The sequence below is a fragment of the Simochromis diagramma genome, unplaced genomic scaffold, assembly GCF_900408965.1.
Source record: "Simochromis diagramma unplaced genomic scaffold, fSimDia1.1 OVJJ01000656.1, whole genome shotgun sequence".
Taxonomy (NCBI): Eukaryota; Metazoa; Chordata; class Actinopteri; order Cichliformes; family Cichlidae; genus Simochromis; species Simochromis diagramma.
This window is the reverse complement of record NW_024387038.1, coordinates 116,030-141,203: the sequence shown is the minus strand read 5'-3', so window position 1 is coordinate 141,203 and position 25,174 is coordinate 116,030. Positions and strand designations below refer to the sequence as shown.

The window sequence follows — 25,174 nt, the reverse complement described above, 5'->3', positions numbered from 1 at the left end:
TGTCATTTTCAAGATCACAATTCTATAAAGATAGTTCTTGTGGCCAAAAAGGTCTGGATTCATTATAATGTAGACACAATAACGCAGATTCATAAAGACACTTGCAAAATAGGTAATTTCTTTATTTTATATATATAACCCTTTCATAAACCCAGTTCACTATAGTCTATGTACCAACCTAAATAACGATTTTAGACACAAAAACACACAGAAACATGGGAAATCACTTTCTGGCACAAAACCACTAGTTCAAGTGTCAAGGTACTGAAACCTTCGTTACCCTTTTGCATCCATTGGAGTGGTGTTAATGTTAGAGAAAATGGTGCTTATGGACATATAAAAGCACTTTATGGATGTGTGTGACTGGGTGAATGAAGGCTCGCAGTAAGAAAGCCTTTTGAGTGTTTAACCTGAGTAGATAGGCGCTATTTAAGCACCAGTCCATTTATCATTTACAGTCTTGAAGTTTAATGCTCCATACTATTTAACCAACTGATGGAAATAAAAGCTCATTATTAAAATGTTAGACTAAAAAACAAAAAAAGTATTAAAAGAAATATTCAGAAAAATATATGAACGTGAACAGGCTGTGAAAATATAGTATAAAATACCATTAGAGACGCTTTATTTATGTATGTAAGAATACTAATACTACAGGGTCGGGGAGGGGGGGGGGGTCTGGTTCGGAAGGGTACGTAAAAAAAAAGAAAAGAAGGGGGTACGTCTTTACGTCACACGCCGCGTTGGCTCGCAACAAGTGGTGAAAAGTTTTCAGACCCCCCCCTCCCCTGTATGTTTTTGTTGGGGGAAAAGTTGTTGGGAGTTAGGTCGTGTGAATGTAGCTTCCCCGTATTTTTTCCCTCGCCTCTCGGTAACAGTGGGAATGCGAGTTTTTACTCCAGGGAAGTCGAGCTTCGAGCAGGGTTTTTCCTCCCTACGTCCTCCGGCTCGGACCGAAAATCTCGGTGGCCCTCATCGTTTCACCTCTGCCGTCTCGTTAGCCACCTAAGCTAGCTCCGCCGCCAGCTAACTGCCCCACAAAGTTATCGCTACCTCGCCTCACGGTGTGTGTGTATTTCTTTCGGAAACTTCCAGGTCGGCAGGAAAAGAAGAAGAAAAAAGAAACCGCAAACGTAGAGATGGCGGAAACCAAAATAATTTATCATATCGACGAGGAGGAGACGCCGTATTTGGTGAAGATTCCCATCGCTGCCGAAAATATCACTTTGCTGGATTTTAAACAGGTCCTGAACAAGCCAAACTACAAGTTCTTCTTCAAGTCTATGGACCAAGACTTCGGGTGAGCTGCAGTGATTTCTTTCCTTCCCCTCTCTGTGTCTCTAGTAGAAGGAGAGCTGTGAGCTTTGCATGCAAAATAAGGAGATCCATCATGCAAACGTGAATGTAGGCACAGAAATTTTGGAAAGCAGCCCCCCTTTTGTTGTGCTTGGATTTTCTGATCGGAGGAGTGACTTCCCAGAGCTAACGTGCGTACATAGTTGTGGGAGAAAATGCTGTTTGTATCTCTAAAACCACTCTATCCCATCTTGTGAGCAGTTGTGGTATATTTGTCGCTGGGGGTAACTTGTGGTTCGAGGGAGGGTGAACATGCATGAAGCCAGCCTGTCTGGACCCCAGTCCCCCAAGCCCGGCCTTAATCAGAAAGTTGTAATGAGTGGTGATGAATATTCAAATACCAGAGGTAGCTGTGTCGGCTGGGACTTTTCTCAGAAAACATCATCATTACAATGGGAGGCATTCCCTGCCCCTGCTGCTTTTCTTTGCCCTAATCCTCATGCCTCCCTCCCTCCTTCAGTCCATCATCTGCTGAAATCCTCGCCTTTTCTTTCTTTCGGGTTTTGTCTCCCCTCTTTAACACTATGGCCTCCCAGCCACCCGTTCATTCCCCCAATTCCTCACACACACAGACACACACAAAACCTAAACTTCCTTAGAAAGAGCCGTCTCCTCGCCTCTATCAATTCAATCTTGCTGTGTGTTTTCGCGCAGAGGAATGCATGTTTGTGGTTTATTCACACAGCGAGAGACCCTTAGGGTTTCTGTTAAATACATTGTAGTCTTGGATGAAGATTTGGTCTGGGCTATTTGCCTCTTTTACTCCGTTTGGATGGCACCAGGGGAGCCTGTGCCAAGCAGCCCTAATATCAGCCCGGAGATGAGGTGGATTTTTTTGGCTTTTCACTGGGCTTTGATAAAGCTGGTGGGCTGCTATTAGCTGTCAACAGAAGCAACAGCAATATCAGATCTGTTTAAAAATACTGTACATCTGGTCTAACCAGTGCCTGTAATCCCCCCCCCCCCAAAAAAAAAAAAATAAATAAATAAATAAATAAAAATAAATAAATAAATAAATAAAAATTGGAAGTTGCAGTTTACCTAATGTAGTCGAGCTGTTTGCATCATAGCGTTAAGCCTAGACAGTATATAGAAGATGGATAGTTTTTGGATGGATGGGCATGATTTTCAATTCTGAAAAGTGAAGCTAATGTGGAAGTACCTTGTAATAAACAGAAGGGGGCGACTCTTCTGGTTGTGAAAAGAAGTCTGCTTGCATAGAAGTGAACAAAGTGATGTCACTCCAGAATTACAGTGTTTAGTGGGAACGTTGTAAAAGTGAGGAAAAGCAGGATTTGTTTTGCTCTTGATTAAGGTAGAGCCAGTGGTGTAGCACTAGTAATGCAGTATAGTGTTTGTTTTTCTGCACTTAAAAACAACGCTGCAGCACATTCGTGGCTGGAGCCTGGCCTGTGCTCTGTGTATGGCTTATTCAGTGAGTCACAAATGCACAGAAGTTGTAGTTTTTATACTCTTTACCATTACCAGTACCATTTTGGATAGTAAACTCGGGGTTTATGGGACTGCTTCATTTTTCTAAGTAGGAAATTCAAGTTGAGGGGTACGTTCCAGTTAAACATTCCAGCTGAGAACTTGGAAATCTGGACTTTCATACAAATCTCTAACACAGCATTATGGTGGGGCTTTCTTGTGTTTGGCAACCTGCTGTTGTATGAGTGAGCTCAGATTTAAAAGTCTGAATTCTGCTTCTGCAGCAAATCTAGTAATGTAGAGCCCAAGCAAGTGCCAAACACTGTCGTCTGCATTTATACCCGTAGGAGCTGCACAGACGACGATGTGTACTTACATTTCTAGGGAGATGTGTGGCAGGTTATGGCATAGGTTTTTAGACAAGTTGTCTGTCACTAGTACGTACACAACGATGGCCATGTTTGACCTACGTATTTGAAACCCATATTTAGGATTTGGGATCCATCACCTAAGCATACCATACAATAGCATCTTTTTTTTTTTTTTTTTATAAAACAGTTTAAAAGAACTAAAACGAACACAAAGTGGTGTACATTGGAACTAAATGATAAAAACACACAAGATTGAAATAAAAATCAATTAAATAGGTCAAATAACTACAAGAAAAAGAGACTTCACCATTAAGGTGATGCTTTCAAATATCTTATATATATATATATATATATATATATATATATATATATATATAAAATCACTTACTGTTTATTACATGTAACATGAAGAAAACATGTTACTTGATACTCTGCTCACTGACTGTTTATTTTCTATTGAATTTCCTTTCAAAAGCACCACAAACTGACGCTACCAACATGAAGTTTGAAACTTTAACAAAAAGTAAACTTTCCAGACTTTTTGGAGGTCTGTTGTATTAGTTTTAGTCTAATGTCCCAAAGAGTGCGTGTGTGCAGCTGTCATGTGCACAGTAAGATAATTGGCGAGCTTTTCAATCAGCGTGTCGGTTTATTATGTTACCTTTACTAGACTTTGTAAGTTAACTGTCAGATTAAGAGCTTGTCCCTGTGTAACTGGGTAACACATGATTATGTTTAGACCCCGTGTGCTTGTGTGTGAGTACTAAATGTTAAACGTCTCAAACGAGCCACCCTCTGGAAACTCTCAAAGACTGTATGGCCTGTCTTTAAGTTAAATTGCACTGTCTGGCATCATGCTCTCTCATTTGAATATCTCCAACTGAGTTCAGATGAAAAATTTCAAACATAGCTCTGAGTCAGCTGTCCAATCAAAGCAGGGACTTTTTCTCCCCCTCTCTTCCCCCTGCTCTCTCTTAACCAGGAGAGGAGTGTGTAATAGTGTGTGTTTTCATTTGTCCTGGGCTGAGGCCAGCTGTCGAGGAGATCTGTGTGTGTGGCAGAGGGGGGAGCTCCGTGGAGCAGAGCAGGCCAGGGCTGGTGCTAGGAACCTGGACCTGGACAGGGTCCATTTGCTGGGTGTCTGGGGTGTCTATGGGGAGAAGAAAGGGAGAGAAAGAACAGGGTGGTGTTCACTTAGAGTCACTGGATATTCTGCTGTATACATGTGCGCTGAGAAGCTGAGAAGGGATCAGGGAGCTGTTTGAGTAAGATTAATTGTTAGAACAGCAATGCCGTGTTGAGAGTGAGGAATTTAAGGGTAGCAAGGGACTTGAAGAATGGTAGTCGGCAGGGAAAAGTTTAAGTTAATCCAACAGGACTCTGCATATTTCCGAGTTGTTTATGCATTGTATTCGAGGCATTTCAGTATGTGAGTGAAATGACTTTCGACTGTGGTCTCTTGTTTGTTTGGGGGACAGAGGAATGACGACAATCTTGCTCTCTGCAGACAATTTGTGCATCTGTCCATCTGCCGTCTAGGTGCAGATTTGTGCTGAAAAAGCGTAATGGATAGGAAAAAAAAAAAATATTGTTAGCTACATCAGTAGCCACATAGACAGGGCTCTCAAAACCTGCAGCAGATCCTCAATAGTGCCCACTACAATCCGGCTGTATGCTAGCATGCACCCACAAAACCAGCTCTCAACAGCTGCTTACAAAAGCCCAGTGGAGCCTGACCAAGTCTCACACACTTAAGAGGAGGTACGCTGGCATGTGAAGCTGGAAAAAGGAGACTTTTGGAGACGCTTGAACAGCCAAGTGTCCTCTATGTAGCACTTACGCCCAGCTCGGTCTCTTGGAACTACTGTAGCTGAAGCCAAGTGTTTGCCTCTCTGTAAACATGGAAGTCTTAGATGGAGGAGGGGAAAACTGCCAGACGGATGTGTTGTCTTTAAAGAATTTAGACCATGTTGGCTATTAATGTTAAGTAGCTGCTGTTATCTGTAATGGCTTTGCATGCAGATTTAGTTGACCGGGTTGTGTAATTCACAAGTAGGCTCAATGTGTTTTAGCTCATTGTGGTAAATGAAGAAATTCCTCAGTGTCTGTGAAGCAGTTTTGTGATGTTTGTTGTTAGTGTGCTGATTCATGGCTCCATGACTTGGGTGGTATTTTGGAAATAAGATTAGAAGCAGGATCCCAGTGATAAGCTTGTACTTATACTGGTGTGGAGTTTACTTTTAATGGGGGCTAACTGAAGCTAAATTAGTTAAATGTTGCTTTAATATTCATTTAAACCTCTTACAATACTGCTACATTACATTTAGATCAACTTGATCTACATTCAAGGAATCTGAGGTCAGGAAGGAGACTGACTGTTTTGGCTCTCCTTTGTGTACAACTAAGATATTAGCAAAATGACTGAACAATCAACACCTCGCCAACACTGTGGAAGTCGCATTCGCACTTTAAGAATAAGTGCAATTTTGTTAATACAATAGTCCGAAAGAACAAGAAAGGTGATGGATTTGTGCCAGAGGAAGTAACAGAGGCTCATCAGCTTTACTGTAAAGATCATCCTCCCCTAATAGCCTATTCAGTAAGGAGCCAGTATAATTCAGTTCAGGTTTAGTTATATAGTCCCAGTTCACAACAGCAGTCGCTCAAAGATACTTGCAGGGTTATTGCAGGATTAAGATGGTACATTGTTACAGAGAGAACCTCAACAATTAGATAAGCCCTGGTGTGTGACTACAAATGCTAAAAAAGCCAGTCCTAGGCAAGGTTTCCTCTACCTCTGCTGACTGAATCCAAAACATTTTTAATACAATTTCTGTGCCCTTGTTTCGTTTCATTTCATTTCAGAGATATTTTTGAGACTCTCGACTGGGTCACACTAGTTTCTTTCTTCTGCTGTCGTCACACTTCAGGGGTGTTTTTTGCCAGCCCCTAGTTTGGTAGTGTTGCTGAGATACTTGGATGTGTTATACAATCAGTTCCCTATTATAATCAAAAACATGCAAATTATTTTATCCTTAAACCAAGTTTTTCTTATATAAAGGAATTTTTTTGTACCTCCCAGAGAGGTTCTGTTCAACCATGAATTGAACCCCTTCTTATCTCTATTGCCTTTACTCTTCATAGCAAGTAATCTGACTGGCCTATGTAGCCACCCACCAAAAACACAAAACAAAAGCCTTTAAACTCATTATCCTTTTTGTTTCATTAGAAAATGTTCCTCAGGTTTGGCCGAATGCGATCCTCCTCCCAGCCATCCAGTTTTTCAGTGAAATCAGTTTTAATATGAGTGTGATCGACTGCAGCTGCATTGATGTGGCTGTAAGCTGATGATTTACCCAGATGGGTTTTGAGTTAACCCTGGCACTTTGATTTGGTGCAGCTGTGTTGTTGTCACGGGCTCATATATTTCATGTAATGTGTCGGTAATGTAAACTGTTTAATTCCCCTCCGCACTTTCACTTTTTCCATCTATGACTTAATGTCGTTTTCAGCCCTCTTTTCTCCACTGCAGTGTACCATACAGATCACACTTATCATGATGTCAGAAATCCAGAACCGTTCAAACCTACTGAACCTCCCTGTGTGTCTCTGTTCTTCAGGGTGGTGAAGGAAGAGATTTCAGACGACAGTGCCAAGTTGCCATGTTTCAACGGCAGAGTGGTGTCATGGGTAAGAGATGATAAACTTGCTGTTTATTTTCTTTTTAAAGCAGGAGTGGAAGCTATACACATTTCCCTGCTAACCTTTCTTTTTCCATCATTTCCTCTTGAGGCTTGTCTGAAAATGTCAAGACTTAAGTTTAATCTCAAGAATAAGCCTACATCATGTTTAGCCAGAGGGTGTTTGCAAAAACCACCTCTTCTTTTTCCTGTGTCTTCCTTCAGACCTCCCTCAGACCAACAGTCTTGTCTAACCAGCAGCAGCAAAATGAAGTAATTAGATTTCAGATTTTTAGCCATTAACTTTGCACAATTATATGTCATCAGAGAGTTTGCACATCTGGTCCTGGCTTGCTCTTTGGTGAAACGTTTGGAAACTTGGAACAGGAAAAAAACTGAACCAGAGTAACTGTCCACCCAGGTAAAACAGGAGGGAGCAGATTCAGCAGATGTATGGGAAAATTGTTCTTGGAGCTTTATCAACAGTCTGAGTCACTGGTAGTTTTGCTAGACTGTTACTCTCAGACTTCAATAAATCTTTTGTCACTTGAGAATTTTCTTACACTCATCGCCTTGAACCGACTGTTTCTTTGTATGACATTTTGTTTCCCTTTTAAACATTTTAAAGAGATTTGTCAAATGAAAGCGTGCACATTTTAACCTGGAGACAGACATGATGTCCATGTTTGCAGTAAGGCTGATGCACTTTTTCCATTTTTCTGAGAGAGGGTCCCTACAAATATTTTCCATATCATAGTTATGCTTCCATTCAGCTTGAGAGGGGTCATTTTTGTACCATTTGTTTTACCCCGTTATGTGTTTTAACACCGAGGGCAGTAGAGATAATGCTCTTATCTGCTTTATATTCATAGGTGTTTTTGTGTTGTTTCCTCTGCTATTTGTGTAAATTGAAAGTTTACAAAATTTCCATCCATCCATCTTCTGCCTCTTATCTGAGTCCAGGTTGTGGGACAGTAGTCTAAGCTGAAATGTCTAGACTTCCCTGTCTCCCTGACGTTTATTCTAGCTCTTTCAAGGGGGACAACGCAGGCAGTTTCAGGCCTGGGTCTAATCCGGGGCCTGCTCCCACTAACACATGCCCAAAACACTTCACCAAGAAGCATCCAGGAGGCATCCTAGTCAGATGCCTGAACAATCTCAACTGGGTCCTTTTTGTGTGGAGCATTAGCAGCTGCAGTTTGAGCGCCTCCTTAACTACCAACTCCACAGTCTATCTTTAAGGCTGGGCCAAGCCACCCTTTGGAGGAAGCTCACTTCCTTCTCCTTGTATCTGCCATCGCATAGTTTCAGTGGATACCCACAGCTTAGGGCCTTAGGTCAGAGTAGGAACGTAGATCGACTGGTAGAGCAGCGGCTTTGCTTTCAAGCTAACTCTTACTTCACCACAACAGACTGATATAGCATCACTGCTGACACCACACCAGTATACCAGTCTCATGCTCCACTCACACCTCAGTGACCCTTTAAATTACCCCACTTGGGGCATCCCACCCCCTTTCCAGCTGAGAGCTGTGACCTCAGACTTGGAGGTCCTTATTGTCAAAGCACAAACTAAATGCCTATTATTAAATTTACGCATTTACATCAATGTCAGCAAAAACTCAATACTATAAACAAGATGCTATATTAAACTGGCTCTCATTAAAAAGATAGTTCATTGTTTTCTTTGCCAGAGTAATTGTCAAATCTGGCCGGGGTGGCTGCAAGTCCTTATAAAGCTTTTATCTTAAATACGTATTTGCTAATAAACAACCTTAAAAGATTTAAATGGTCTTAAATTCATTTTAAATGTGTCTTAAATTTTTTTTTTAGTCAACTCGCAGCTAAAATGTTGACCAGCAACATTAAAATTTTCACTCCGTCTACACATTGATATCCTACAATGTGACTGCTTTGTCAAGCTGAGCTATTTTGGAACAACTGGACCCCCGATTTAGAAGGCGATATTAGCAGGAAAGCATGCATCACAGTTGTTTACATGCAGCAATGCATGACTTGGCCATGTGCAAACACATAGAACAGTATTAGGCGAGAAAGTCAAGTTAAAATTCTGTAGCCGCACGGAATTTAACATATGCAAGCATTTAAATGAGCATGTCGAGATAGAAAAGGCGTTTTTAAGTTTGCCAAACAAATTCACAAAGGAAGCAAATGTTTCTCTGATTGTGTTAACTGATACTCGAGCCGAGCTGCACGCAGCGTGGCTTGTTAGCAGTTATAGCACAGCGAGTTGCCAGGTACAGCTTTCATACTTTCCATTTCTCTTGTAGAAGACCCAGTTGTTGTACTCCACCCTGCGGGTTGCATTTAAAAGGAGACAAAACACTGAGACTTGGCCCAGATAAGAAGGACAGGGGCTGGAGCATCTGTTAAGTGCATAAGAACTCAAAGAGAGGGAGAACAAAGCTCAGACACCAGAGGGACTGATATGCGATCTGCACAGAGAGATGGATGAAGGGATCCCAGAAGATGAGTGTTTCACAGTTACGTAGCCATTAATGGAGAGCAAAAAGCAGGGAGTGACTGGATAAAGTGGGCGAACGTCTCTGTGCACATGCTTGTGGACATTTGGTTGAGTTATTTTGACAGGAAATACAAAGCATGTTTATATGAAGTCACTGAATGCACCAAACTTCCCAAACTCTGGAGCTCATATGAAGTTTATAATAAGAAACGTTATGTGTGGGCTCTGCAGTGATGTAAGAAGGCCTGGACTCCGCTCTCTGTGTTTCTATGGTCCATGTAATTGGAAGCTATATGCCATTCATCCTAATTGTTGATGTGTGATACTGCTCTCTCCCCTTGTATGTGTGTGTGTGGACACTTTTGTTGTATAATGAAGAGAGACAGGTTAAGTGTAGGATAGCGTTTCAGTTTGCCCTTGAGACCTTCGTCTGAAAAGAGTACAGTGTTTGTATGTGAAAGTAATTGACATAGTACCCGTTTTTCCTCCCTCTGCCCTCCACCTCCTTCCTTCTCGTCCTTTCATTCCTTTTCTTTTTTTTCACCCTCTCGTCTCTCTGCCCTCTCTTACTTTGTGCCAGTTTCTCACCACTCCACATACTTGCCTACTTTTTTCCTAATACTTTCCATCCTGCTTCCCTCGACCTTTACCTCAGATTCTTTCCTCTCTTTATTTTTTTTTTTGTGTTGTCTCTAAATCTCTTTTATTTTTCTTCCTTTTATATATCAGTTGGTATCTTCAGACACTCCTGCAGCAGAGCCTCCAGTGGCAGTGGTCCCCCCTGTGGAAACAACTACCCAGCCTTTGCCCCCTCCGCCACCCCTTCCTCCCCCACCTGCAGAGAGGACCGGGGGCATCGGGGACTCCAGACCACCATCTTTCCAGTAAGCAACACACACACACACACACACACACACACACACACACACACACACACACACACACACACACACGTGAATCATTTACTGTGTATTTAAAGTGAGGGAAATGATTATTTGATCCCCTGCTGAAGTTTGCAAGCTTGCTCACTTATCAGGAAATGAACAGTTTCAAATTTTAAGGTAGTTTTAGTTTAATGGACTGAGGCAGAACATCAGCGAACAATCCTGAAAAAAACACTTTACATAAAAGTTTTAAACTGATTTGCATGTCACTGTCATGAAATTAGTATTTGATCAACAAGTAAAACACAACTTAGTACTTGGTGGAGAAACTCTTGTTAGCAAGCACAGCTGTAAGATGTTTCTTGTAGTTGGTCACCAGGTTTGCACAAATCTTTAAATCCTTTCTTAGCTGCCCCATGGCAGCTCAAAACTTCAGCTTCCTCCACAGAGTTTGTGTAAGTCTGAGGTTTGAAGACTGGCTAGGCCACTTCATGATTTCCTGCTTCATCTGTAGCTGCTCCTTTGTTGCCTTGGTGATTTTTTTGGTCATGATGGAACATCCATCCATGACCCGTTTTCGGCGTTCTGGCTGAGAGAAGGAGGTTCTCGTCCGTGATTGTATATTACATGTCTTGTTCATTGACATCCTCGATGCAGTGAAGTCACCCTGTCCCCTTAGCAGAAAAACAGCCCCAATAATGGTTCCAACTCCTGAACTGCAAGGATGTGCTCAGCATTTTCCTCCTTTCAAACACAGTTGGTTGAGATGATGTCAAAGAGCTAGATTTGAATTTTACAGTGTTTATTTATCGGATAAAATAAGTTAAATGTCACCGTTATTATTGTCCGGCTGGAAACAGCGGAGGTGTCCAAATTCAGAGGCTGGGTCCACCTGAGGACCCGGCCTTCGTGGTCTAAGTGGGTCGGGTAGACCGGAAATGAGCGACCGTGAAATTGGACGGTCTAGCCTTCAGAACTACGTCACGAGCTCCCTCGGTGGAGTGAAACTCTGCCGTCTGCTCCTTGCTATCTAAAATATAACCGGACGCTGGCGTACATTTTCGACCATCTCACACTTCAGTTTAATCAGTTTTCTGTCCGACGTTTATTCAGCTGTGTGAAAACCGCCGGAGGAACCCTCCCGAGAGATTAATAAAGTTTTGTTTAATCTAATCTAATAACTTTAATCTCAGCCAAACCGATTTACTCACAAACAAATAAAACACTGAAAAAGCCAAACAATAACATGTTTAAGTTATTTAAGTGACTTATATATCATGTTTATCCTGAGTAGTGAAAGACCGCGGGGGTTTATAAACGATGTGCCGGGAGTTTGCTGTTCTCGTCAGCTCGAGTTTACGCAGCTACATTCTCGCCTGAAAATATGTTAAAAGTTTATTTTGTGACCCAGAAAGAATAATTAGAGTAGTATTAAAACTAAGTAACTGCAGTAGTAGTAGCCATTGTTGGAAACTGGAATTGCCTGGGCCTATCTGGGATATGGTTTTTAAATTTTGTTGTCCGGGTGGAAAATCGGGAGATTTTCGGGAGGGGCACTGAAATTCTGAAAGACATGCAGCTTGTGGGGATAGGTTAATTGGATAATCCAAATTGCCACTAGGTGTGAATGTGTGAGTGAATGTGAGTATGAATGGTTGTCTGTCCTTGTGTGTTAGCCCTGCGACAGACTGGCGACCTGTCCAGGGAGTACCCCGCCTCTCGCCCTATGACAGCTGGGATTGGCTCCAGCACCCCTCGCGACCCTGAAAAGGATAAGCGGAAGCGAATGGATGGATGGATGGCACTGAAATTTGGGATTCTCACAGAAAAATCAGGAAGGGTGGCATGTATGGATGTTGTGTGCGCTGCAGGATTTCATTGCATTGTGCTCAAGTGTGTTACCAGTGTTGTTCTTAGCGACTGTGATCCCAACTGTCTTCAGGTCATTAACAAGCTGATCTCATGTAGTTTTGGGATGATCCACCACTTTTCACCCATTGTACTTGAAGACTTGCAACACACACCTGTGCTCCTCCTATAGTTTTAATTAGAAACTGTATATTTACCTGAATATCTCACACTCTCAGAGTATCAGGTTTACGCACGAATATGTGAGCTCATTTGAAACTGATCTTAGCTGGGACCGCCCTTGTTATTGACACAAGGAAAAGCTTTCAATCCCTGAGTAGACAGATCTGATTGAAGTGTTCCCTCACACAGTTTGAGTATGTTTTTGCCATATTCAAGAACTTCCATTCCAGTGTGCTTTGAAATGTTATGAAATGTGGTCTAGTTGGTTTGGATAGTTGGGGTTACTGCAGAAAACTGTAACATCACATTAAGTTAATATGACAAATGTGTCAACAAACACTTTCCTAGTGATTATTCTTGTTTAACACTGTTTTGGAAATATCTGCTAATAGCAGTGAACCAACTGGTTTCTCACTTTGTTTGCTGTCAGTTCCTGGGCAGGTATTCAACGCTGGGTTTACCAGAACCTACACTGAGACAGAGGCTACCAAAAACATTAGTTTTGAGCTGAAAAAGCAAAACGAAGAAGTGAATGAAGCTTAAAAACTGTCAAGCTAATACAAGTCTTTAGAGCAAGAATGAGATCTCATCTTACATGTAGTCATTTCATTTTTTAAAACAAACAAACAAAAACATGCATGTGCGCGCACACACGTGTGTGATTAGGACAGCTTTTAAAAAAAGCAAAAAACCAGTATGAATTTCAAAATAACTATTTATTATTTATTTGTATTATATTATGTCATATTGTACAGCTTGTACATACATGTACGAAGAAGGTTAAAGTGGGACTTCACAGGTGGGCAAGCTGTAAGATCAGGTGTAGCAAAAATGTGTATCAGTGTGGGCCAAAAAATCAGAAGTGGTTGCACACTGTTTTGTATTGGGATATCCAGTAGGTTTTCGCTTTATTGTACATAAATCATAGGTCAGCTGTGATGAACTGCTACTCTGATATTCACTGCTCTTTGTGGATCGAGCCAATTGAACTCAACAGGATATAAACAGATGATTCAATAGCTGTAGGGATGATTTCTAACACCTGGGCAGTATAAAGCTAATCAAAAGGTAGAATTCAGTGAGTGAATCTAATCAGCGTCACCAGCTTAGATATACATCGATGTTTGCTGCCTTTCATGTAATCTAATATTGATATGACCAATCCAACATTACTGAAAACTATAGTTATAACCATAGTCCATCCTTTATCTTTATAAAAAACCAAGTATATCTGCACACTGCTTTTTCATGAGTCATTAGTGAGGAAGTAAAGAAGAAAAAGTAAATTAGTTATTTGTTTCCATAATATGTTTGGAGCTAGACCGACACCTTACTGCTCATACGTGACAATCTTCAAATGAAAGGGTCTCTGGTACCAAAGAAAAGGTTCAGTTTAACCAGCAAAGAGATTGTGCTGTTCTATAGCCTTCACTGCAATAAGAGACAATGTAATACATATGTCCAAGGCCTCATTAAAGTGACACGTACCTGACCAACAACTTTAATGTAAGCAACATTAAGCACATAATGCTAAAAGTATGTATTAAAATGTTGATTTGGTGTTTAAAAGGGAACAGTTGTACGTGTGTCCAGCTCTATATTTGTATTCTTAGACTCCCAGAGTAGTCTGACAGCATCTAAGGAGCCTATACTGGGCCTTGGTCCTTCTCAGGACACTTATTTGGACAATTACCAAGTTGTTTTTAAATAGCGTGATATAAATATGTAAATGTTCTGTAAATGTGACAGGAAATAAGGAAAAGAGCGAGTAGTTCTGTTTAACTGAAGAATAGTCTAGAGTTTGACTAAAGAAATGGACTGATATCAGCTGATTCTAGTTTATTACTGATAAGGATGTCTCTTGGGAGATAACAGCAAAATGTCTGCAAAGATGGTAATGAGATCATTTAGAAAAAAGGCCTCTTTTGAAGTTTGTCCAGCAGAAACACTGACAGGCTTTTCTTTTGACTGTTCAAATGTCCTCCTGAAAATATTACAGTTCTCTAAATAGCAAATTGGCACTTATTTTCTTTATTTATTTGTATGATAATTAATAAATAATACAAATACTTGTATTATGTGTCAGATTCAGTTAAGCCCATTTTCATTCAGAGGAAGCTGTTAGAAATTAGGACGAAAAAATAAAGCTTAGATATTCGTATACAGCAGCAGGCAATACTGCTTTAAAAGAACAGGTAATTTAAGGAACTTTCTAGCCTACTATAATTGCAAAAATGCATAACATAAAAAACGTATGTAGTTAGAAAGGCCTTTTATGTTGTAAACACTGATTACTCCAGTGTTGAATCCAGTCGTGCTCTAATTCCATCTGTAATTGTGCTTATTTTTACAGTCCCAATGCAACAGGCAGCGTGGAGACTTTGGACGACCAGACTGAAACGGAGTCTGTAGTTTCTTTCAGGAGAGAGAGGCCTCGGCACAGAGAGAGCATGGAACAACACGGTGAGACACTCGTGCACACGAAAACAATCCTTTTAATACTGCCTCCTATCAAGATTTGGCACGTCTATATCTCCCAGACACTCAATACAAGTTGATATAATCAGAGAGTTGCTGAGGAGTGAGGAATGTTTGGGATCTATAGGGAAACCCTGACTTGCACAAACATGAAAAATCATGTTGATTATTTTCCTGTTGTCTTTGGGGACTCTCGTGCGGCATCTCAGGCCCTCGTATGAACGGCCAGAGTCGTCTGGAGCGCCACCTGGCAGGATACGAGAGCTCTAGCACGGTGATGAGCAGCGAGTTAGAAACGACCAGCTTCTGCGACTCTGAGGACGATGACACGATGAGCAGGTGAGAAAGAGATCAATGTCGTATGTATCCAGTAGGTGATGAAACAGGCTAATGCGAGAGAAGCTGTCCCTTAAATTTGTGTTGACCTCCTTAAGAGCCAAGCCTGTTAAAGGTTTATGAAATATTTCTCTCTCTTGACCTTTCACCTTTTGTCGAACAGGTTCAGCAGTGCCACAGAGCAGAGCACAGCTTCGAGGCTTCTTAAGCGACATCGTCGACGGAGGAAACAGCGTCCCCCACGTCTGGAGAGGGTGTGTGCACACGATTTACTTTGTGCAAACAGATTAAATATTTTGGTCACGTCAGTGTCTGTAGTGTAATGTTGTCATTTCCTGCTCCAGGCCTCCTCCTTCAGCAGTGTTACAGATTCCACGATGTCTCTGAACATCATCACCGTCACTCTGAACATGGGTCTGTACTCTCCTCATGCACCTCATGAACCTCATATCTCAGATTCATTTTTCTTACCTAATGTTCACCTCGTCTTAACATTATTGTGATTTCTCAACCGTACAGAAAAGTACAACTTCCTGGGTATCAGCATAGTGGGTCAGAGCAACGAAAGGGGGGATGGAGGCATCTACATTGGCTCCATCATGAAGGGAGGAGCTGTGGCTGCTGATGGACGCATTGAACCTGGTGACATGCTGCTGCAGGTGAGGAGGAATGATGGCTTATTCCTATATAAATGACGATGTCTTGATTTATTTAGTTTTTTAAATTACTGCTCGGACAGCTGGTTTATCCAGGAAATACCAGTGTGGTTGTTTGGTTTTGAGATCTGCTGGGTCTCATTTCAGGAGCTTTTCTAGTGGGTGATCCAGTCCAGATCAGTGCTTGTTCACTTCAGTTGTAATTCATTCCTTGTCTACATGAACACATCTGTTTCTCTCTAAAACTAAACAAAGGAACTATTTATGCGTATGAATGCAACTGGTTTTTATTTTATTTTTTTGTTCCGATCAAGAAGCTAGAACTGGGAAATTACTGACATTTTTCTGTTGAAAAGACTTTGATTAATCAGCTACCAAAACAGTTGGTTGTTATTCTTCATCATCAGCATCAATAAATAATTCATCTCCACTTATGAGTCTAAATAAACCTTTTTCTTATGCCTCATTATCCCCTCTCCTCCTAGGTGAATGACATCAATTTTGAGAATATGAGTAACGACGATGCAGTGCGGGTCCTGAGGGAGATTGTACACAAGCCAGGGTATGGTTTTTTTTTTTTTTTCCATCTGACTTTTTAGATGATATCAAATGTTTTCAGGTTTTGTCTTGTCAACAGGTAGTAAGCTTTTGTTGTTATCAGGGATGGGTGGTATAGTCTCAAAATTATATCATGATATTTAGAGAAGCTATAATGATATTTCTGAGAATATAGGAAAAATTTACTGAACAGCATTTTATTGATGCTTGCAGTTTTATTAAGGCAGCAGCGTTTAGAAGTGTAAGTAAATAAAGGGGATTTTCCTTCTTGTCCTTCTGTGATGTTATATCTTGGGTTGGGCTTTAATCCAGCTTCTTAAAGTCCTGTTTCAGTAACTTTGATCCATCATTTGCTCTTCTTGTCTTATGATGTGTAGCTAGTGAGCGCTCCAGTGACGCTGTGTGGAGATTTGTTTAAATCGCACGTCGCTGCTAGTATCTCCTTCTTCGTAGCCTTGTGTTTTTTCCTCAAGTGGTGAAAGGTGTTCGTTCTCTCCACCTTCAGTTTTCTTGCATATTTTGCAAAGTACTGTGCTTTGGGAGGTTGTAGAAGTATCTGTCTTTTTTTTGTTTTGTTTTATTAATAAATGATCATTGGAGGCTGACACACAGCTCTCGCTCTCAGACATGCCCTGCCTTGTCTTGTTGTTGCCATGTGACGTTTTTGTATCGGGTAAATCTTCACCCCAGTATTAGCGTGGACGATGCGATCTGACCGTAGTCGTGATGTTTGCGTACTCTTTTCCAGGCCCATCATCCTCACAGTGGCAAAGTGCTGGGACCCGTCTCCTCAGGGCTACTTCACTCTGCCTCGCAGTACGTACAGCTCTGCCTGAGACACAACACACGGATCCATGTTTGTGTCAGTAACTGTTTCCTAATTGTTTTCCTCACCCTGCAGATGAGCCGGTCCGACCCATTGACCCTGCAGCATGGGTCAGTCACTCCGTGGCCATGACCGGGGCTTACCCTCCCTACCCAGGCAGTTCCTCCCTCAGCACCATCACGTCCTCGTCCTCCGTCACCGAGACTGAACGTAAGAGTCTTTGCATTCACCCTACTCTATATTTGCTCCTTTATAATATCCCCTTTAGTAATATCAGCCTTTTCATGTCTGTGTATTATTTTCATAAAACTGTCCTTCGTGTCTAGTTGTCTAGTTTCATATCCAGACTCGTGATATTCAGTCTGAATTCAGTTCATTATTCTAAAGTATCTCTTTCCCCTTCTTCAGTCTGTGTCCGTCTTTGTCTCCCATCGACACTGGCACAGGAGTCGTCTTTCACATCTGTCTTTCTGCTTTTGTCGCGGCTGTTGTGTGATAAATGACGTCTGCTGCTTTCCTGCTTTTGATCTCTTTGAAGTTCCACTCCTTGCTTTCTTGTTTTTGGCCCCGTTCTGTTTTCATCTGTCATGCTTTCTTGCATGTTTTTCCCTCCTGAGGTTTTTCCTTAACCACTCTTCATCCTTCTCCAGGTTTTGATGACTTTAACTTATCACTGCACTCTGACATGGCATCAGTCGCCAAAGCCATGGCCTCACCAGAGTCGGGTCTGGAAGTCCGGGACCGCATGTGGCTTAAAATCACCATTCCCAACGCTTTCCTAGGTAAGACAAAAAGTGGAAACGAGGCAAGAGAGACTACACTCGTTCCATGAATTTTTTGTGCCTCACAGGACTTTACAGGGCAGGCATTATGTTCACAGAATTAAAACCGTGTGACTTGTGGGAGGAAAAACCCCTCAAGTACAAACGTGAATGCCTGTTTTGAATGAAAACATGTGTTAAATTGGAATCGCATGCAGCTGAATCACAAGGGATAATTACTACGTGTTTGTCTACTTTGTGCTTTTTGAAATGAAAATTTGGTGTTATATTCAGTCTCTGATTTTATTACTTTCCCCCTAACTTCTTAATGTACTCTAACACAGCAGCTTGCAGGCACACCTCAGGCGTCAGGCAGGTTTTTTTCAGTCAGAGGTGTTCATTTCACCTGGATAGTTTTTGAGCTTGTCGTTTTCCTGCTAAATTCCTCTTAAAGATATTTGATTTATAAATAATCCGCTGGTTAGATTTTTCACTCGGCTACTTTAGATGTAAGCCAGAAGTAAGCCCGGCGGTGTTGATGTTTCAGTTTCTCCACATAAATACATGACTCAGTGGTCTGCATACAGCACTGGGAACCCTTCACTTTAAAATAAACTCTCAAAAAGAATGCAAGCAGTGAGGTTACAGACATGGGAAGTTAAATATAAGGAAGTGTATTAGGAATAAAATGTGTAACCACACCCAGCCAGCTGTGCGGTGTGGTACATTTGATGGCGGTGTTGCTTTTGTTGCTCTTCACTGCAGCTGTTATAGTGCTGCATTTAAAGTTCAATGTTTTTTCTCAAACTCAATCTGCTGTTTCTCAAACTGTCTACAGGCATAACATCAGATATGAAAACATCTGTTGTTTTCATATTGATGTGGCCTCCAGAGGGAGACAAACAACATTAATGAGTTAGTGTCTTTATCTAGTTCAATCAGTGTGGTAACTACGGCTTAACACATAACCTGAATTCTAAAATCCTCCGCACATAGTGACAACTTGAACTGAAAAATTCAAATTTGTATTTACCTATTGATTATTTTACACATCGAGTAATCTATCAAGTCAATCGATTAATGGAGTAATAAGATAAGAAACGTTTTTGTCTTATTATGGATCAACTGCTCCTTCTTGTTTAATTATTGTTTAATAACGGCGCCGCCTCTTTGCTCCTCGCGGTGTGTAAACAGACTCCGGCTCCACATTAAAGTGTGCCAGCATCATCATCCCTGCAGCAGTGACCTAATGTTAAACTTTTTATTCACACTCTGCACCTAAATATGTTTCTATTGCGGGTCTGTTTTTAGTCACAAATGTGGGTGAAATGCTCCCGTTTACATGACTCGATAAATCGTCGCACTGAACCATTAATCTCAGGTCCTCTTTTTTTGTAACAATGTTGGGTTTTACTGTTATATTTACCGGCCTGCGGCGCTCTTTTTCTAATTTTTCCTTCTGTGTTTACTGGTGATTTGAACAAAATTCCATCATGGGTGCAAATTTTAGTGACTGTTAAGCCACATGACGAACGTGACGCTTAAAACAAAAGCATTCACAGGGGATGAACATGAAACATGAACTGGGATTTATAATGATTATTTAAAAAAAACATATGTTAATAACTGAGGTATGCTCGTGCAAAGTTTTGCACGAGAGGGAAGAACATCCATGCAGATATATGTATGGTATGTTCATTATAATAAGATGTTCTTTAATTATCATGTTCATTTAATACGTTTTCTGGTTGTAGTAGGGGCTCTCACTGGGATTATGTTTAGAAAAAGAGCCATGTGTGAAACAAATCTTTTTATGTGAGCACGCACTGAGCCTAGTGTGTGTTTTTGTTTTGCTAGTTTGTTTTTAAAAGATCAGTCAAAAGTCTTTATTTCATGATTGAATTTTATTACGAAAACCTGGCATCTATGGGACAAAATGTTTCTTAATGATGATTAGAATGATTTCTCTGCACCCCTCATCAGGTTCAGACGTAGTTGAGTGGTTGTTTCACCACATCGAGGGATTTCAGGACCGCCGTGAAGCCAGGAAGTACGCCAGCAACCTGCTGAAGGCCGGCTTCATTCGTCACACGGTCAATAAGATCACATTCTCCGAACAGTGCTACTATGTATTCGGAGACTTGAGCGACTGTGAGAACTGTGAGTGGCTGCAAAACCCTGACATCAAACACTGAGCAACACATCCGACTGCTGAGTTTTATCCTTAATCACATTTTGCACATGGGCACTGGTGGACGCACCGGTTGTAGAAGGGGTTAGACATTTGACGTCATAGTTATCAAAGGATTCTTTAATGTTCTGCCATCGCTAAAATGAAATCTCAGGAAAGAAGACCAATCATTGTCCACCAGCTGCACCATATTAACGGTTCAGATGTAGTCATCTTTTTTTCGGGTTTGGTGCAAGAAAAGATCTTTTCATGTCAGAGGTTGATATTTGAAGCCATTCATCGTGCAAACCTAAAAATTATTCTCTTAGCTGTAAATCTTGAAGGAACATTTTTGCACCATTATTCACCCTCTCCCTCGTGTCTCCCACACAGATATGGCCAATCTGTCTCTGAATGACAACGACGGTTCCAGCGGCGCCTCGGACCAGGACACCCTGGCCCCCTTGCCGCTCCCTGGGGCTTCCCCGTGGCCCATGATGCACACCTTCCCCTATCAGCCGTACCCAACACATCCCTTCTCCAGCCAGCCGCCTCCGTACCACGAGCTTACCAGTTACAGCTACGCCCCGGGCAGCACTGGCAGCCAACACAGCGAAGGTACGCGGAGAGAAATGTTCTTTTATCCCGTATTTATTTTTAGAGTGAGATGCTGTAGGTGAGGCCGCTGTGAGCAAACTCTTCCTGTTTGAAGGGCCACTCCAAAATATTACTCAAGAAGTTTAGCTTTTCATGACAGAGCTACATAGTGTGCTCTGACATTGTGTATAATATATCCTGTGGCTCTTGATGACTGCACACAGGGCTATTAATCATGGATATAATATTAGAAAATACAATAAAACAGGACATATGAGCCTATTGCTCAATTTCTACCATTTCAGGATTTTTCTTGGCTCAGATGGGTCGTTTGAAGATGACGGCACATCCCTGATCCATGTCCACTAACTGCATTAAGTCTGCATTATATTATTTTCTGCCCATTTAATGAATAAAAATGTCTGAAGCTGAGTAAATGACGGGCTTTTAATAAAACATTTTACTGCTTTTGGCCTAAACCTCCTCTGTGTGAGCCAAAAGTGCCTTCATGCATGAGAACACTGCATTTCCACAAATTAAAAAAATACACTACCTCTTAGACTGGGATTCTGCCTCCTCCTGGTCTCAGACGACACATTTTATCTTTCACGTGTAAGATGAATGTGTTCACCGCTACACCAGAGACTCAGGAGAGCGCCTGTGGCATCTGTGATTCAAAATTCGGCTATTAAAAAGTGAAAAATCAAAATGAGCAGCAATTCCTGTTGTGCAAAGCAGAGAGGAAAGCTGCATATGTAGAGTTAAAGGTTGAAGACATCTGCACACAGGAGTTTGCAACCAGCCATTGCCGAAGTCTAGAATGCTTCAGCCCACTCAATCATTAATCTTCACTTTAATCAAATACAAAAGAAAATGATGCATTTTCTTGAAATCTTTGTTTAAAAGCATAAACAGCACAGTCTGGTGGCTGTACCCAGTCATATGCAAAGTGTTAGGGCCAATGGTTCCATCGCCTGCTGCTAGGACACAACTTCAATGCAAGAGTAGTAAATTTAGATCTCAGTAATAAGTAATATCATAAATGAACCACCTCCTATGAACACTTTTAATTCAGTTTTTCTATAAATAAAACTGTAGACAAAGGCAGCTTAAGTTTGCTAATGTGTCTTTGTCCCATGTGTGTCCTGAGGTGCATCTTTCCTGTTCTGTCTGAGCCATCACACAATCCATGCAACTAAGTTGTTCTAACTCACCTCCACCGGGGGGCAGCAGTCAGCTGTGTGGAAAATGCTAAGAAATTACACAAGAAAGACTTCACAGAAAAGTGTAAATGATTTTAGTAAAACTGGTAAATCAGATAAGCAGTGTCATCAGAGCTCAGATTTGTTTGACTTGTTATCAAACAGTATTTTCTCTCCCGTGTTGCTGCAGGGAGCCGGAGCAGCGGCTCGACGAGAAGCGAGGGTGAGCGGCGTCGCAGCAGTAAAGGCCCTGGTAGCACTGTGGGCGGAGGGGAGAAATCCCCGTCCGGCGGTGGTGGAGAAGGTGGCGGGGCCGACTCGCGCTCCGGCAGCGGCAGCGAGTCTGAGTACTCGACGCGCAGCAGTCTGAGGCGCGGCCACGGTTCAGCCGCCCCCAGCGAGCACAGCCACGCCTCCTCCCAACGCTCGCATCATCACCGCATACCCCAACCGCCCCACATGTCCCCCTACCCGCCGGGAATCCTGCCGTACAACCCCATGATGGTGATGATGGTACCCCAGCATCCACACCCGGCCATGGCAACCGCCCACGGCCTTCAGCACACGCAGCCGATGGCGGCAGCTCCCATGCACCCCGCGTTACCTCCACCTCCTTCCTCCACTCCTGGAGGACCGCCTGGTGCTCCGCCCACTCGTGACCTGGGTTCCGTACCCCCAGAGCTCACTGCGTCACGGCAGTCGTTCCACCTGGCCATGGGAAACCCCAGCGAGTTCTTCGTGGACGTCATGTAGTTGTTGTTTTTTTCTCTTCCTTGTGTTTGGTGTCCGTTCATGTGAAGTTAGTGTTCCCACTTGTGTCGACGAGGATCTGATGGTAGCTTATTGAACTCGTGTGTGCCTGTTGGAGTCGGGGCGCTTGACACTAAATTTGGTCGAACAGGGTTTTAAAGTAAGAACGACGATAGGACAAATCTCAATTGATCTATGTAGAAAGTTTAGCTTCTCTTCTTCAAATCCACTACAAAGCACAGCCTGTTTATTTTTCAGGCCTTAACCCAGGAGGTTATTGTTTCCCTCCTACAGAAAACTGTACAATATTTAGCATTTGATCATTACACTCCTTCAAACACTCACTTAATATTTTATCATGGGAAGACCCTTCCAGTTCAGCCACTTGCCCTTGAGCTGCCCATCCAGAAACAACTGAGACCACAGTTTGGCACTAGAGGGCGCCAGACACACTCAGGCACTCAGGCCAGATTCATTGGCTGCACAGGAGCAAATCAAGTGCCTTTCCATTATTATTTACGTTTTCACACTCCAGGTACAGCAAGCATCTTTTGTTTCAGCATTGTTTGACAGTGAGCCCCTCTGTATATATCTATTACTCCTGTGTATATGCAACTCTACAGACCAGCAAACTGTAATGTGAAAAGAAAGAAAGGTCCAAAAATGTCAGAAGAACTTGTGTTTAGTAATCACTGTCTAGGCCTAGTCATGAGATAACTCTTGTTGTGAGGAATGCGGGGTGGGGGTGTTTTTTTTGTGTCAGGCTGTAGAGGCTCGATGGTACTCGTGGCACTAGACGTCCACAGCGGTACTTTTACCTACATGCAGTGTATATCCTCAGTAACTGTGATCCAAATGCCCCAGCTCTCCATGCTTATTTTTATGTTACTGACTCGCATTATTCACCCGTTCCTTTTTCTATGTGTGACTATATAAATCATGTGTAACCCAACTAACTATTAAGGTGCTAAATGAAGAGTCAACATTTCAGAAAGCTGACATTTATAGTGTCACATTGCTTGATTTCATATTGCCACCTTTGCTTGTGTATTTGAGAATAAATTTGATACATACTTACGGTTCAGAGTTGTTTATTTTAACTAGACACGTGAAGATTTGAATGAAGCTTGTGACCGTGAACTTTATCACATTGACAGACTGCAGTACAGATGCTGCAAAAACTCTAAGGTATGTGGGATTTGAATTTAGCTTAGCATCATGTTTTTAATAGATGTAATAATAGAAACAGAAATTCTCATACGAGAGAACCGGTGTTGATATGGGAAAGCTTTATGGTAGAAGTCTTTAGAATTTATTTTAATAATACAGTTAGATCCAAATCAACTAACAGAAAGCAATCAAGTAGCACATTTTAGCAACAAATCAAATACAATTGTGCATTAACACATGTTAGCTGGTTACTACACGTTGACCACACACTTTTCTAGAATAATGTTCAGACCGATTTGTACTTGTGTGTGGGCTGGAATTACACACAAACTGCTATAATCATTTTTAAATCTTACTTTACGCTGATGGATCACATCGTACACGTTTGTCCCAATGACTGTAGAAAACAGAAAACTGTTTTCTACAGTCATTGGTTTGTCCATGCATACCGGACAGCAGGGGGCGTTCATGCGATGTTCCAACACTGTCGAAAAGTAGTAGAAGAAGAACGTCTGTTGATTGTAATAAAGAATACAGCCGCAGGGGGGCGTTTTAAAAACGCACTACACTACGCATGTCAGTAATGGTATGCCCCCCCCGTCCCCAAGAGCACCTCCGTTTCCCTCCCGGACGCTCCGCCCACGTCAAATTTTCTCCTAGTTTGAGGCAGGCTCTGCCTCTTACGTCCACAGGAGACCGCTGTTGTGCACGGTCAGTGTTGCCAACTTTTTTTTTTTCTGAAAAGCGACCAGTGACAAATCTGGCGACTTTTCCTGGTGTTATTGGAGACTTATGACGACTTTTTGACGTGAAAGCACGTATCGCTCTTACAGCAGCGGGTGCTGCCGTGTGCACCTCGCCGTCTAAAATAAATCAATGCACTAAAACACATCATTGCAAACTTAGAAATCGGATGTCCTTGCAGAGCCTTAACTCCATCTTGTACATCTCATATATAGACTGAAGCTGTCTGGTGGGGCTTCCTATGAACACCAGCTGCTTGATAAGGTTTTGCAGTTTTTTGGCACATCAGCTGCATGCTAACTTCCATTAAGTCAAATGCTACAGATGCTGATCCTGCCATAAAAACTCTCAACCAAAACGAGGATGACCCACTCATTCTGTGAGCCAGCACGGCCTGTGCGTGTGGAGGGGTGTCTGAAAAAAACAAACAAACAAAAAACAATTAGCCTGCATTAGGACCAGACTAGTTCCCATCATTTTTCACATTGCCACTGTTTCTTCTAGTGTGTCTCTTTTTTGTCCATTTCGATTGTTAATGTAGTTTGTTACAAACGTTATGGTTACATATGTTTTTCTGTTACTTTTTGTGGACCACAAGGTTTGCAACTACTTAAAAACACACACACACACACACACACACACATATATAAAGAGTGCCTATTTCGGGTCAGTTTTGCCGGTCCCAAGC

General features: G+C 41.9%; 1 protein-coding gene across 1 annotated transcript; it reads left to right on the top strand.

Moving 5' to 3' along the window:
• The first annotated feature begins 736 nt into the window (after positions 1-736).
• Positions 737-23,650, top strand: dvl2 (dishevelled segment polarity protein 2). Its single transcript, XM_040043597.1, has 15 exons — positions 737-1,300; positions 6,779-6,848; positions 10,053-10,207; positions 14,592-14,701; positions 14,926-15,055; positions 15,216-15,306; positions 15,397-15,466; positions 15,572-15,711; positions 16,194-16,270; positions 17,015-17,082; positions 17,168-17,302; positions 17,743-17,874; positions 19,837-20,013; positions 20,417-20,641; positions 22,013-23,650. Exons 1-15 carry the CDS (start codon positions 1,140-1,142, stop codon positions 22,573-22,575), a joined length of 2,304 nt encoding a protein of 767 aa, XP_039899531.1. The 5' UTR covers positions 737-1,139; the 3' UTR covers positions 22,576-23,650.
• Positions 23,651-25,174: the final 1,524 nt, after the last annotated feature.

Bases quoted from the DNA above. Each gene is read 5' to 3' on its own strand.
- dvl2 (XM_040043597.1), top strand. From the start codon at position 1,140: ATGGCGGAAACCAAAATAATTTATCATATCGACGAGGAGGAGACGCCG. The intron at 15,056-15,215 runs GTGAGAAAGAGA...TTTGTCGAACAG, and splicing joins GACGATGACACGATGAGCAG to GTTCAGCAGTGCCACAGAGC. The intron at 20,642-22,012 runs GTACGCGGAGAG...GTGTTGCTGCAG, and splicing joins TGGCAGCCAACACAGCGAAG to GGAGCCGGAGCAGCGGCTCG.